General features: G+C 53.2%; 1 protein-coding gene across 1 annotated transcript; it reads left to right on the top strand.

Annotated features, from left to right (window-relative positions):
* Window positions 1–917: 917 nt before the first annotated feature.
* Fbrs (fibrosin) lies at window positions 918–14,537 on the top strand. The gene is made up of 18 exons (XM_059266499.1): window positions 918–2,419; window positions 2,714–2,893; window positions 3,654–3,689; window positions 3,780–3,809; window positions 5,777–5,825; window positions 5,914–6,214; window positions 7,543–7,844; window positions 8,039–8,241; window positions 8,360–8,404; window positions 8,596–8,691; window positions 8,921–8,989; window positions 9,815–9,844; window positions 10,219–10,290; window positions 10,655–10,772; window positions 10,864–10,944; window positions 12,172–12,255; window positions 12,403–12,610; window positions 12,716–14,537. The coding sequence occupies exons 1-18, from the start codon at window positions 1,970–1,972 to the stop codon at window positions 13,308–13,310; spliced, it is 2,949 nt and encodes a 982-aa protein (XP_059122482.1). The 5' UTR covers window positions 918–1,969; the 3' UTR covers window positions 13,311–14,537.
* Window positions 14,538–15,470: the final 933 nt, after the last annotated feature.

Genomic DNA, 15,470 nt, shown 5'->3' with positions numbered 1-15,470 from the left:
CGATAATGATACATTAAAACAAAACAAAACAAAACAGATCAGAGTCACATAAAGCCTTCCAACGGTGGCCAGGGCCCTCGCCCTGGAGCTAGAATGCTGGCTGTTTGTATACAGATCCCCTTAATAAAAATGGAGCAAACAGCCAGGTGGTGGTGCACGCCTTCAATCCCAGCACTCGGGAGGCAGAGCCAGGCGGATCTCTCTCTGTGAGTTCGAGGCCAGCCTGGTCTACGGAGCGAGATCCAGGACAGGCACCAAAACTACACAGAGAAACCCTGTCTCAAAAAAACCAAAAAAAAAAAAAAAAAAAAAAAGAAAGAAAAAAAGGAAAGAAAAAGAAAAAAAGCAAATAGCAAACATTTACCTCGAACTCATTACCCAGTGAGTTAACGTGAAAGAGTACTCCACACACGAATGCAGGGTGTTTTTTACTGTTGAGCACTGGAAGGGAAGGCCACCGCTCGAAGCCCGCAGGAACAGGAGCCGGACCCCCGGCCCACCGCTGACCCTCGCCCAGCGTGCCTCCGGGTGCTGAGACGCCGCGACCCAGCGATCCGCCCAAAGACCGGCAGGCGGTGCTACCGCCCTGCGCCTGCGCGAAACGCCAACCGGCAGAAGACAGCGGAGCCGCCTACCCGTCCGAGAAGCGCCCCTCGGACATCCGGACACCTCCCACCCCAGGCACCGCCTCCCAACGCCGCGGCCAATCAACGGAGAGCAGGAAGAGGCGGGTGGCCTAGGGACCGCTCCAACACCTACTTCGGACCAGTCGGGTCACAAGACTTGGGGAGGGCGGGGCTAGCTGACCACCCAATCCAAGATTGGAGGGCGGTTACATCCGGCACTCCCGCGGCCTTGACTCCGCCCCCCGCGTTGACGTATACTTGCCAACCTATAACCGCCTGAGCCACGGGGGGGGGGAGGAGGCGGAGAGAGGAAGGAGGCGGAGAGAGGAAGGAGGCGTTGGCTGAGGAGGAAGAGGGAGGAGGGGCAGGGAAGTTCTGGCGGACGAGAGGCCGAAGACTCCAAAGGAGACGACAGGAGGCTACAGTGGAGTTCCTCGCTGCCCAGCGGCCTTTCCGGATCCTTCTAGACACAAGTCAGTCAGGGACGGAGGAAAGGAGGAAGAGTCTTTTATGTCGGAGGACAGGGAGAGACGCTCCATCCGTCACCGTTGCCTCACATCCGGGGCTTTGGAAGGCAGGCTCCGCCCCCTTGCACCTTTCAAGGCTACCGGAGGCGTGGACCTCTTTAAATCTCCTTAAAGGGGTGGGCACCGAACTTGGCCGACTACAACGCCAGCCTTAAAGGGGAAACCTGCGAAGCTGACACTCCTATTGGAAGAATTGGGGCAAGTGGAGTTTTCCTACCTCCTGTCCCACGCAAGAAGTTCCTTAAATTCATCTTAAAGGGGAAGTGGCAGCTTGTGGCGGACTAGAAACTTGACGGCGGTCTCTTAAAAGGGACGGCCTGCTGTGTGAAAGCCTCCGGACTCTTTAAAGGGGTGGCCTCTTTCAGCCGGAGGACTTAAGACATTTTTAAAGGGGAGGTTGTGCTTTCCGCCCCTTTTAAAGGGGTGGCCCTTCCTCTTCCTCTGGGAGACTTGGCTCGACCCCTGGCACGGGGCCGCCACCGCACTAGACCAGCCGGACACGGTGGAGTCGTCTTAAAGGGGCCGGGGGCTGGACAGTTTGAGGCCTCGCCTTAAAGGGACGGCCGCTCAGTTTTCGTCGTCGCGGCCCCGCCAGCCCTACAGGGGGGGCCTTCAGGCTTGTCGCCCCGGGGGCGGCGCCGGCTCTCTGGGCCTTGGCCTTGGGGCAAGCCAGGGGCCGGCGGATCCTGTTTTAAAGAGGAAGCCGGAGCTCTCCTGTCCCTGTGCAGACGCCAGCAGCGCGCTCGCGACCCCGGGCCTGTGGACAGGCCGCTTCGGGCCCCGCCGCCTCCGGATGCGGCGCTGAGGGCCGTCACCATGGAGACGGCCGCGGCCCCAGGCCCGGGCTGGGCAGCTGAGGGGGAGCGGCGGCGAAGACGTTGCTCGCGGCGAGACCGTGATCGGGAGCAGCGTCGCCGCCGTGGTCCAGGCGGTGACGCGCCCCGGGCCTTGTTGGCCGCCCCGCGCGGCTCTTCATCCTCGTCGTCACCGCCGCCGCCCGCCCGGCCCTGGTCGTCAGCTTCTTCTGGAGAGCGGCCTGGGGGCCTGAGACGGCGGCGGCCCCGACCCAGGCCTCGACCCCCCAGACCGCGAGCGCGGAAGCGGCCTGCCGGTTCGGGCAGCCGGGGAGAGGAAGAGGAGGAAGAGGACGAGGGGGCCGCGGACGACGGGGAAGCCGAGGAGGAGCCTGAGGAGGAGGAGGAAGAGGAGGAAGACTTGATCGATGGCTTTGCCATCGCTAGCTTTGCCAGCCTTGAGGCCTTGCAGGTGTGTCCTGATAGGGTTTGGGGGTCTTTGGGAGGAGGGGCAGAAGGGCAGAGCGGAGGATACAGCCCTCAGAGTGGATGGGGTTGAGGGGCCAGTGGTGACACCCCAAACCAGAGCAACCGGCTCCTCTGGCCTGGCTTCTGCCCCACCCAGGGTGGGAGGAGGTAGAGCTAGTCTCTGGGGACTACCTAAGTTACCCTGACTGAGAGGCATTTGAGCAGCTTGGTGTCACCCTTAGAGAGTTGGGGAGCTTTTCCTTCTCCAACCACTTCAGTCCCACCTCCTCTTCTACAGAAGGATGCATCTCTTCAGCCCCCAGAGCGACTGGAACATCGGCTGAAGCATTCTGGGAAACGGAAGAGGGGGGGCTCCAGTGGGGCCACTGGGGAGCCAGGAGACAGCTCAGATCGTGAGCCTGGCCGGCCCTCTGGGGATAGGCCCCGCAAATGGCCCAATAAGCGAAGACGGAAAGAGGTGAGCCTGTCCCAGATCCCAGTCTTCCAAAATGACTCTGTCAGAATGTCATTCATGTAGATTGGTTTTCCATGAGCATCGAAACTGCCAATCCTGAACAGTAATCCCAGTTTCTAAGAGCAGAGAGGAAGGCAGAGCAGATTGGCCAGCAGCCCCCTCTAGTCCAGGCCTGACGAAGACTCGACTATAGTCAGACTCACCTGCTTTTTCTTGTGCTATGTATACTACAAACATGCCGATAATTCAAGAGACACATCAAAGACACTTAGTTGAATTATAAATAAATTAGATGTCCCTGCCCTTCCCTCTAGCTGGTGGCAGCCTAGGGAGAAAGAAACAGTCAACAAGCAAACACCTAGACCATTTTGAGCAGCTGTACAAGGCAGTGATCTGGGAAAGATCTAGAAGTGCTGCAGAAACCCACATGAGGAAGCCACTCATTCTGTCTGGGGGATGGGCAGAGGGTTGTGGTTAGGGAAAGCCCCCTAGAATGTCTTGGGCCCCAAAGTAGACTCAGAAGTGTGCTGAGGAAAGAAATGAAGAAAAGTTGTTTTGAACAAAATGTAAGATGTGAGAACCTGTTATATTATGAAAGTAGTAAGAGATTGGGAATGGAGGTGGGGAGCACCCGAAGAAAAAGCTAGAAAAAGTGATTGAGAATAGATTTTAAGTGTCCTTGAATGCCTTGCTGCGAGTTGTGGCCTTATACAGTTTCCTGGCCAGTCAGCCTCCCTTACCTCTGGACTCTGGTCTTCCTCAGGCTTTCTCCCGTCACTCTCTGGAAGCTGGATATATAGTAAGTGCTATCCACCTAGAATGGCCCTTCCCTTCCCCCTTGGGTCCCACTCCTCTTCTATCTCCTGATATCTCTCTCTTTCCTTCTCAGTGTGACGCAGAAAGTGATCTGGATGAGAGGGTGAGTGGGGCTAGGAATTGTTGGGTGGGCATCGCTACAGATGTAAAAATGGTCTGCAGCTTACAGAACTTGGACAAGCAGCAGACATCCTTCCCCTGAGTGGGACCATGGGTTGGTTCTATTGAACCAGGATTAAGTTTTGAGGAGGAAGGGAGGGAAGAAGGAGGTGTTGGGGTGTGGGGTGAGGCCACAGTGTGTGTCAGAGGACAGCTTTCAGGAGGCAGTTCTCTCCTTCCACCATGTAGGCTCCAGGGGTGGGACTCAGAGACAGCATCAGGCCTCCCAGCAAAACCTTTACCTGCTGAGTGGTCTTGCTGGCCTGGCCCTGTTGTTTGGTTTGGGTTTTTGTTTGGTTGGTTGATTGGTTGGTTTGGTTTTTGTTTTTCATTTTAGTTTGTGTATGGGTGTTTTGTCTGCATGTATGTCTGCGTATCACCTGTGTGCAGTGTCTGAGAAGGCCAGAAGAGGGTGTCAGATCCCCTGGAGCTGGAGTTACAGACAGTTGTGAGCCTCCATGTGGGTGGTAGGAGTTGAACCTGGATCTTCTGGAAGAAGAGCCAGGGCTCTCATCTGCTGATCTGTTTCTCCAAACTTATACTCTTGCCCTCCACCCGTTGTTTTTAGTGGTGGGCGTGGCTAGGTAACAGAGGATTGAGAGTTTGCTTATTGGTCTAGAGTCCTTCCCAGAGCCTTTGAAGCCTCCACTAGCTTTCTCCAAGAGTCCAAAATGAGTCCGGGACTGAATGCTCCCCCTGTGGCCATCAGGTCTGTCTGTAGAATTTGAGTCTTGCAGTGAGAACACCAGACCATGGTTGACCAGTGTAGGCACTCATCCTGGAAAGGTCTATTTCAGTTTCCTTCTTTTTTATCCCCCCCACCCCACTTCAAGACAGGGTTTTTCTGTGTAGTCCTGGCTGTCCTGGAACTTGCTCTGTAAACCAGGCTGGCCTTGAACTCACAGAGATCCACCTGCCTTTGTCTCCTGAGTGCTGGGAATAAAGGCATACACCACCACTACCCAGTTTATTTCAGTGTCTTATTAGTAATTTTTGGAAAATAATGTGCCCTTGGAGGTAACGTTCTACCTCTTTACTCCTATAAGTAGCTACATTTATATACCCTAATGTGTGTGGGTTTTTTTCTCTTAAAGTTTTTAGACAGGGATTGTGGTGAGCCAGAGGATTGTGGTCCACCTAAGGGGGTGGTCACTATCTAGTTCTAGTTAATTATTGTCACATGAGAACAGGGTGGGGGGCCTTTGTCAAAAGGCCCTCAAGTCTGTTTTAACAAGGACTCTCCAGCTCTGAGAATATAACCGATTTAAAGTTGTTGCGGAGTTTTGTTTTGTTTTGCTAATATTCATAAATCATACAGATTTCCAGGCCAGATAGTGTTTTTTAAAGATTATTTTATTAGGACCAGGCATGGTAATGTACACCTTTAATCTCAGCACTCAGGAGTCAAAGGCAGATGGATCTCTGTGAGTTCAAAGCCAGCCAAGGGTGTATAGTGAGACCCTGTCTCAAAACAAGCAAAAAGATTACCTTTTACTTTTTAATTATGTATATGTGTCTATACAAGTGAGTACAGATGCCTGCAGAGGCCAGAGGCATCAAATTCCCCTGAAACTGGAGTTACAGGCAATTGTGAGCTATTTGACATGGGTACTAGGAATCTAACTTGGATCCTCTGTAACAGCAATACAAGCTCCTAACCACTTAGCCATTTCTGCAGCCCTCCAGCAGTCACTCTTAGCTGACATAGCTTTAATCTGTTGTCATCTCTGCCGTCACTGCCTGGCAGAGCAGATTTTTGGCCTCAGTGCCCTACTTCCTTCTTTAAGCCCCCTAAAGCCCACATTCCAGTGGGTCATAGCTAGGCTGATGAAATAGACTTGCTGCCACCACCAGTTCATAGCGGGCTCCAGAGGCTTAATAACCTACCCTTCCTCTGCCTTTCTCTCCCAGGTCTCCGATGATGACCTCGACCCTTCCTTTACTGTCTCAACCAGCAAAGGTTGGTCTAAGGGCTGGGATGAAAGCATGAAAGGGACATGGGTGAGCATGAACCTCTGCTGAGCATGTCTACCATCCTGCCCTCACAGCCTCGGGTCCCCATGGCACCTTCAATGGGAACTGTGAAGCAAAACTGTCTGTGGTCCCTAAAGTGTCGGGCCTGGAGCGGAGCCAAGAGCAGCCCCCAGGGCCCGACCCGCTGCTAGTGCCTTTCCCCCCAAAGGAACCACCACCTCCACCAGCCCCTCGGCCTCCTGTCTCATCCCCTACACCCTTACCAGCTACCCCCAGTCTGCCACCCCCACCCCAGCCCCAGCTGCAGCTTCGGGTCTCGCCCTTCGGCCTCCGAACTTCTCCCTATGGCAGCAGCCTGGACCTCAGCACTGGCAGGTGAGTGTCTAGGGTCTGATCTGATCTGGAAGAGCTACATCCTGTGATTGGGTCATGGAGTGAGTTTGGCTTGGGAGAGGATTCTGAGACTGGAAAGCTGGAGTAACATTGGGGAAAACAAATTTAAAGAGGTTACTGCAGGGCTTAGCTGAGCCCTTATACACTCATGTACAAGGGCACTCAGTTTGTGCCTTCTCGAAACTGTGTTTGCTGGTGAGAACTTTGTGTAAGGTGCGTCTGCTACAGAAAATGTGGTTGGGAACATACTTTGGGAAATACTGACATGATGGTTAACAATGCTGACTTTGGTGTCGGTCAGACCTAGATTTAAATTCTTGCATTGCCTAAACTTACTGGCTTTATGATTTTTGACAATCACTTGGCCTCTTTGAGCTCAATTTCCTCTTTCTTATGAGATGAAATAATAATAGTACATTTTCTTAAAGCTGTTTTGGGGATTGATTCTAAGTGAATGCAGTGTTTCCCAAAGTGTGTACACTCGTCATTAGCGGGACATGGAGTGATTTCAGGTCTTGGTTTGGTAAACTCTAAAATATTTAAAGTTAGCTGCTTTAGGAAATATGATTAATACCTCAGCTTTTTGATTTAACATGTTACTGCTTAGGATAAGGCCAGAAAAAAGTGGGTTATGTTATAGAAAAGGAATTGGTATAGTACAGATGGTTGTTGCATGGCTGCAGTAACACTGGGCAAGGTGATGATGCTACATGCTGGAGACTTGCATTGGCTCATAAAGCAGAGGCCAGCAGTTGCTCTACAGTAAGTACTCGTTAAAGGGTAAGAGTTAATGACACTATTGTTGTGGGTTCCTCACTGTTGTTTGTCGTCATCATCATTGTTATTATTGAGAAAACTAAGGCTCAGAGAGGGGCAGTGACTTGCTCAAGGTCACCCAGGGTGTTCATGGCAAGATGGGCATAGAGTTCCGGCTACCTGATTCACAGGACAGGATAATGTGGTGCTGCTTCCACTGTCTTAGGGTGGGAACTTCGGTGGCCCATTGTAATTAAGCATCAAAATGAATGTTCTGTTTTGTGCTGTGGTTTAGTCAGAAAAGGGAAAGTCCAATGGCAGGGCATGACAGAGGCATCTTTGTGAAAGCCAGATCTGAAGAGGAGAAGGGGTTGTTGGGTGTGGGGGGCATCTTATCCTGAGACTGGTTCTCTGCAGGGAGCCCCTGGGGGCCAAGTTCTACCATCTCCCATATTGGAGAACCAAGGCCACAGCATCACCCAGGCTTCTGACCCACCTCCTGTTAGAGCTAGCACCTCCCACCCCCTCACTCATCTCCCCACTTCTCTCCCCAGCTCTTCACGGCCGCCCCCCAAGGCCCCGGCCCCTCCCGTGGCTCAGCCTCCCCCCTCATCATCCTCTTCGTCCTCCTCCTCCTCATCTGCCTCCTCCTCGTCCGCGCAGCTCACCCACCGGCCCCCGACGCCCTCACTGCCCCTGCCTCTATCCACCCACAGCTTTCCTCCCCATGGGTTGCGCCCACCACCACCACCCCACCACCCCTCCTTGGTCTCCCCTGGCCCCACCCTGCCCCCACCCCCACCTCTGCTGCAGGTGCCAGGGCACCCTGGGGCCTCAGCCGCTAACGCCCTTTCTGGTGAGTTTGGGGTCCTGGCAGGGTGGAGTGGTGGGGGGCCATGGCCCCAAGCATGGGCTCAGTTGGCTTTGGCAGGGACCAAGGGCCTTTGGAGGGAGTGGCTCAAGGCTAAAGGGAAGGCTAGTCACCTGGGCCCAAGGAGGTTGACTTGGTGGCGCCAGATATTAAAGCCTTCTTCCCCTCCCCTCCCACAGAGCAGGACCTGATCGGCCAGGACCTGAACTCTCGCTACCTGAATGCCCAGGGTGGCCCTGAGGTGGTGGGGGCAGGGGGCTCGGCCCGGCCCCTGGCCTTCCAGTTCCACCAGCACAACCACCAACACCAGCACACCCACCAGCACACCCACCAGCACTTCACCCCCTATCCCCCGGGCCTGCTGCCTCCCCACGGCCATATGGTGAGCTCCTCCTTGGGCTGCTGATGAGGCTCAGAGGCCTAAGGGAGGGTGTCTCCTGCAGGGGAAGGAAGATCCTGGGTCCCTGGCTCGCAGCTTACTCTTCCCTTCTCTTCCCTAGTTTGAGAAATACCCAGGAAAGATGGAAGGCCTTTTCCGACATAATGTGAGTGTGTGTGAGGGTGTGTGATGTGTGGGAATGTATGTATCAGTGGAGTTCAGTCTTCAACTCCAAAAGCAAGAGCCCTGAGCTTGGGAAAGCTCTTTGGGGGTGTTAGGGTGGATTCCAAAGATGGGTAGACCAGACCTGTGCTGCACCTCCATTCCCTGCTTGGACTAGTGCCCTTCTCTCCACAGCCCTACATGGCCTTCCCTCCCGCTGTGCCCGGGCTCCCTCCGGGTCTCCCGCCAGCTGTCTCCTTTGGCTCCCTGCAGGGGGCCTTCCAGCCCAAGGTGAGCTCCTGACCCAGAAACTACTACTTCCCATCCCTTTCAGACATCCTGGACCCGTATACCTTCCTCCCATCCCCAAAACTGTGTCTAGCCTCCTGCCCTTCCTTCTGGACCCAGGTTTTTGCAAAGCCACACTCCCTCTCCTGTCCCATCACCCGGCTTAGTTTTTAGACCCCCTTTTAACGTGGCACTGGCTCTCCTGTCTGATCCCTACACTCCCCTTTCCCAGAACACGAACCCTGAGCTGCCACCACGACTGGGGCCAGTGCTGAGCGGGCTCCCCCAGAAGGGGACACAGGTGAGGGGGGCAGGTCAGGCCCTGGGGGAGTTGGAAGGTATATTGAGGGGAGAGCAGAGTTGACTAGAGGAGGGTGAGTTCCTGGCTCTTCCCTGCAGTCCACCCTCAGGAGTCTAAGGAGAGAACTTTTCTATAACCATCTTCTCAGGCATGAGGAATAAAAGGTTAAGGACACTGTCCCAAGAATACAGTAATGAATGGGGCAGTAGTTTTGTGTTTGGGTTTTGTTTGGTAATACTGGAGATCAAACTTAGGGCTTCATACATGCATTCTACCACAGAGTTACATCTCTAGCAAGACAGTGGATTTTGTAGTGGTTTTCAAATGTAAGTCACAGGATCCCCCACCCCCCAAGTGGCATCATACCAGGAAACAATGAAAAGATAAACTTATAAAGTGACCGGAGTCATACCCCTACTTCCCACATGTCTCAGATCCCAGGGCTCTGAGAACACTGAAAAAAGTATGGAACATGTTTCCTGAAGGACAGACTAAGGTTTCTGATTTCCTCAAAAGGTTCCCTCCCCTAAGGCTCCCTCTCATGCATGACGCTGTTAGAGGACAGACTGCTCTCCGGTAGAGAAACCCTGTCCTACGTAGCCATGCCAACTGGGTACTCCCTAGGATCTGGCTCAGAAACCTGATGTGGAGGGAGCAGTGCCTAGAGTGGGAGAGGAGATGGGAGGGAGTTGTGGTACTGCCGAGAATGGTCTGAGGGAGCCGGAGTCTCAGGGAGATTGGGGGAAGGGTGCTGCTGTAGAGATGGGACACTCAGGTCAGTGAAGAGGTCTGAATCGCCTCCAATCTCTCCTTTACCATCCCCAGATCCCTGATCATTTCCGGCCACCTTTGAGGGTGAGTTTGGTGAGGATCTCAGGCTGCATGAGGCTGGGGGCTGGTTTCAGGGTGTTTGGCTGAGGGGGGTGGGGTCCTGCTTGGGAAAAATGAAGTTGAAGATGTGAAGGCAGCCAGAAGTGAAACAATAGAAAGGACAGGGCTTTGAACTCACAACCTGGGCTTCGATAGAACTGGCCATGGGACCTTGGGCAAAGCAGTTGATCTCTCTGAGCCTCAGTTTCCTAGGCTTTAAGATGAAGCTGGTCATCCCTCAGTTGTAAGGATGATGTTGAGGATGCTGTGTGGCAAAGCTCGGCCCAGGGCCAGGCCTGGGATGGGTGATGAGTGAACATTTTTCCTTCCCTTTCCCTTTGGTCATCCTGGGGCGGCAGAAACCAGGAAAGTGGTGTGCCATGCACGTGCGTGTGGCTTACATGATCCTGAGACACCAGGAGAAGATGAAGGTACTGGGGATGGAGGGCTAGGGAGAGGTGGGTCTGAGAGTCGGGGTTTGTCTGAACTCTGGGTAGTGACCTTCAGCAAAGCTCAGAACAGTTTTAACAAGAAGCCTTTCCTCCTGTCCCCATCACTGCTGAGCGGTTTTGTAGCACCTGGGTTCTCTGCCCAGTTATTGGTATGGTTAGAGAACATGCTGAAAGAGGTGGTAGGAAGTACCTAAGTCTCCTTCGGGTACTAGCTAGCCCTTGGAGGGGAACCAGGGGTAAGTGTGAGTCAGGGACAGTCAATGTAAGAACAGGATAAAAAGAAAAAAAATAAATGGAGACCAGACCTAGCTCCTTACTGCCCCTCTCCCTATGTCCCGTGCAGGGTGACTCCCACAAGCTTGACTTTCGGAACGACCTCTTGCCCTGCCTTCCAGGGCCCTACGGGGCCCTGCCCCCTGGGCAGGAGCTCTCCCACCCAGCCTCCCTCTTCACTGCGACTGGTGAGTCTAGCCAGCCCTCTCATAGCCTGTAGCCCAATGTCCACCTTGCTCCCACTCATCCTCATCAGAATCTCCCACCTCTCTGCCCCAGGAGCCGTCCATGCTGCAGCCAATCCTTTCACAACAGCTCCTGGGGCCCATGGACCCTTCCTGAGCCCCAGCACCCACATTGGTAAGAACCAAGAGAATTTTTTAATAACAGGAAGTAGAGATGGAAACCAGACCTAAAAAACAACTCAAGTTGGGTAGCTAGGATTTTATTTGCTTTGTGACCTTAGGCAGTCACTCTCCCTACTCTGGGCTGTGATTCCCTCTTCTGTGGAAGGGCGGGATGGTTCCCACTCTGCTGCTGCTACTTCTGTCTCTGCAATAGCCAGTAATTGAGGATAGTGCTCCACCTGGGAGAGTGGAGAAGGAGGCTGTGCAGGCCTAAGGGAGAGCATGGTTATTGGCCTAGGGGACTTGAAAGTTCCCTGGGGTATAGGTGGGCAAAAAAAAAAAAAAAAAAGGGTTGAACCCAGATAATGGTGTTTCTGGCTAGAAGACTATGTGGTTCCCATGGAGGGGTGGGCTAGTTAACCAGTTAATTCTGACAGATTTAGGATATGTATGAGGTTAGAATCACGCTGAGAAGGTATTACAGATAGGGTGACGCCAGGCTAGTAGTTTGCTACAGAATTGAGAGCTGCCAAGAGATCTCAGATACCTGGAGGTACAGATAAGAATTTGACTTTCAAAGTTAGAGGTGCCCCAGGCTGATGGTACTTTACAGCTGGATGACTTTCGGCAAGTCACCTCACGTCTCTGAGCCTGATTTATCATTTGAAAGTGGGAACTGGGGCTGGAGAGATGGCTCAGCGGTTAAGAGCACTGACTGTTCTTCCAGAGGTCCTGAGTTCAATTCCCAGCAACCACATGGTGGCTCACAACCATCTGTAATGAGATCTGGTGCCCTCTTCTGGCTTGCTGTCATATATGCTGTATACATAATAAATAAATAAAAAAATCTAAAAAAAAAAAAAAAAAAAAGTTAGTATTTTAAAAAAAAAAAAAGAAAGTGGGAACTGTCCTTTTTACTTATGGAGATTGTAAAGAGGCTAAACAACAGTGTCTGGCCTGGCACAAGAGATGCTCAGTCCATGGTTGTTATAACTAAGTCACTAAGAGCTGTTATACGTGCCTTTAATCCCAACCCTGGGGGAGGTAGAGGAAGGTGATGTCTGTGAGTTCCAGGCCAGCCACAACTATGTAGTGAGACCCTGTTTCAAAGAACAAATACCAAAACACTGAGCCACCAAGGGCTCCAGCTCCTTCCTGACCTGCCTCTTTCTCACCGTTTCTTTGGGCCTGCTCAGAGTTGGCTGCCCTGTGCTCCGACCAGTCTCCCTTTCCTCCACAGATCCCTTTGTGCGTCCCACAAGCTTCGCCTCCTTGGCTGCCCTCTCCAACGGGGCCTTTGGAGGCCTGGGCAGCCCCACATTCAGTGAGTGCTGGCTAGGGTGGGAAATGAGGGGTGGGAACCGTAACAACGGGGCTGTAGGGGCTGTATGCTCAGGTGGGGCCTCTGAGGTCATCTCTGGGGAGTGTCCCCTCCTGGCCCCTGTCACTTTCTACTTTACCTTCTACCCAGACTCCAGCGCCGTCTTTGCCCAGAAAGAAAGCCCAGGAGCCCCACCAGCCTTTGCCTCCCCACCAGACCCATGGGGCCGCCTGCACCGCAGTCCTCTTGCCTTTCCTGCTTGGGTCCGACCCCCTGAAACTGCCCGGACACCGGGATCAGACAAGGAGCGACCTGTGGAGCGAAGGGAACCCTCTGTCACCAAGGAGGAGAAGGACAGGTATGTCCTCTACATAACTGCAAACACCCCCCCACCCTGCAGTGCTGTCAGCCACAGGAATTCCTTCATTCTGTCCCCCTTGTGCCTGCCCACCTCCCCCACCAGGGACCTCCCTTTCTCACGGCCCCAGCTGCGAGTTTCTCCTGCTACTCCTAAGGCCAGGGCTGGCGAGGAAGGAGCCCGTCCAGCCAAAGAGTCTGTGCGGGTAAAGGAAGAGCGGAAAGAAGAGGCTGCTGCCGCCGCCGCTGCTGCCGCTGCTGCTGCAGCCGCTGCCGCTGCTGCCGCCGCCGCTGCTGCTGCAACCACTGGGCCTCAGGGCCTTCACTTGCTTTTGGAGAGGCCCCGGCCACCCCCTTTTCTTGGCCCTAGTCTGCCAGAGCGCTGTGCAGGCTTCCCAGAGCCAACCTGGTTGGCAGGGCCCCCACGCCTGGCCAGGCCACCGCGCTTTTATGAGGCAGGTGAGGAGTTGACTGGACCAGGGGCCATGGCTGCTGCCCGCCTCTATAGTCTAGAGCCTGCTCATTCCCTGCTGTACAGCCGTTTGGCTCCTCCTCCACCACCTACTGCGACTCCAGGAACCCCTCACCTTCTCAGCAAGACCCCACCGGGAGCCCTTTTGGGAGCACCACCACCTCTTGTGCCCGCCCCTCGGCCTAGTTCCCCACCTAGGGCCCCTGGCCCAGCCCGGGCTGACAGGTGAGGAGAGGTGAGGGGCAGGGGCAGAGCTCCACCCCCTTTCCCCATTCCTTGTGACAAAGTCCTAGGGCTGAAGTTTTTAAGCCAGGGTTGGAAGGCAAAGGTCACAATCTCATGGCCATCTCTGAAGTCATGGACCTGGGAATAGAATCCCCAACCCCCCCACAAGGTCAAGTATCTCGTGGACTCTGGGGTCACTGGGAGGACAGAGGTCATAAGCCTCTAGAGAGGTGTGTGTGTGTGTGTGTGTGTGTGTGTGTGTGTGTGTGTGTGCGCGCGCGCATACACGCGCATGAGTGCATGAGGGGGTCATTTCAGAGGTTATGGCTCATGACTTAAGGTGCACCAATGCCCCCTCTGAGGGCCTCTAGGCCCTTGGCCTGCCTCCCCAAGGGCTCACTAAGCCAGAGGCCAAAGTGCCCCCACTCCCTTTCACCTAACACCCAAATTCTCATGCCCTCCGAGGGCTGAGGAAGGAGGAACTAAAGGAAAAGGGGTTCCATGTACATATTTATCACCCCTTCCACAAACCCCCAGACCTTTTGTACATTTTTACAGGGGTGCCCCTCCCAACAATCCCCTTCCTGGTTAATTAAATCCTCAGACTGGTGCTGTGTTCCTAGCCTCTGGCCTCTCTGTAGGGGGAGGGTGTCCCAGGGGAAGAGCCTGGAGGGGACAGGCAGGAACCCAGGGCTTGACCCTGGGTATGTAGGGTCCAGCAGGAGGTAGACCAACAGGGAAAGGGACCTGGAATCTAGGCTGGAGGGAAGGGCAAACACTATTTGGCTGTCAGCCCAGGTTCTCCCAGACTTGTTCTATTCATTCTGTGTGGCCCACAGCTCTAAAAGGCTCAGCCTTCAAGCCTCAGACTCCTCTTAATGGCTCAGTCCCTACTACAACCACCCTATCTCCAAGTGCCCCCAGGACTTCTGGGCCCTGTTCCACAGAACCCTGTCCCAAACTAAGGGAGAGGTGGCCAGAGAAGGTCACCATGAAACACACACCAAAGAAGGGGGTTGGTTCAGGGGTGGGCAACACAGGCAGCTTCTTCAGCAGCCTCCCAGCAGCAGCCCCAGCCTTCCCAAAGCAGCAGCACCTCCAGGCTGGGGCCCAACTAGAAGGCAGGGCTCAGTTTAACAAAACCGGAACTTTGATTTTTTTTTCCCCCAGTGGGGCTTATTCTGTAACATGACTTGCGAATATTTATATAAAAATGAGTGTTACAATGAGATACCCCCATCCCCTGGCTCCTCTTTCAGTCTGTGTGAGTTGTCTGGCATGGGTTGGACTGGGTCCTAGAATGAGGAAGGAATGAGGACAATACTGGCCACGTCCTGATTGAGGTTTTTTCCCTCTCCCTCCTACCTGGGGAGTTCTGCCACTTCTGAATGGGTGAGTTGGTTAATGATGAGTGTTGACTTTTTCAAATATATTAGATCCAAACAGTGCAGAAAGACATTGAACCATCCACAGGGATAGTCACTATCAGTTGTTTGGTGTGTGTTCTCTTTGTGTTTATCTGTGCATATATGTTAGAAAGACCCATAATTTTCATAGATTATCATTTTTGCCAAAACAACATTGTCACTACAAAACAAACACATGAACATAAAGTGCAGAGGAAAAGTATCTCATAATCCCAGCTGAGATTAAAAAACCTGTTTAAAAAGCCAGTTGTATGGCTGGGCATGGTGGTGCATGCCTTTAATCCCTGCACTCTGGAGGCAGAGACAGGTGAATCTCTGAGTCAAGGCCAGCCTGGTTTACAAAGTTGAGTTCTAGGGCAGCCAGAATTACACTGTTAAGACCCTATCTCAAAAAAAAAAAAAAAAAAAAAAAAAAAAAAAAAAAAAAAGACAAAAGCTCTGCAGGGCAGGGCATGGTGGTACATGCCTTTAATCAGGCAATCCTAGTCTACATGGATAATTATGGGCCAACCAGGACAACATAGGGAGACCCTGTCTCCAAACAACAACTCTTTCAGGGGAGCTGGATTTAGTTGCCAGCACCCACAATGATTCACAGCCATCCATAACTCCAATTCCAAAGGATTCATTGCCCTCTTCTGGCCTCTGAGAGCATCAGCTGTGTGGTGCAGACATACATACACAAGCAAAACACTGGTAAGTTTTATTTAAAGACTTAAGCAAAACATAGTAAAATT

The sequence above is a fragment of the Peromyscus eremicus genome, chromosome 1, assembly GCF_949786415.1.
Source record: "Peromyscus eremicus chromosome 1, PerEre_H2_v1, whole genome shotgun sequence".
Classification (NCBI taxonomy): Eukaryota; Metazoa; Chordata; class Mammalia; order Rodentia; family Cricetidae; genus Peromyscus; species Peromyscus eremicus.
This window is presented reverse-complemented; position numbering and strand designations above follow the sequence as displayed.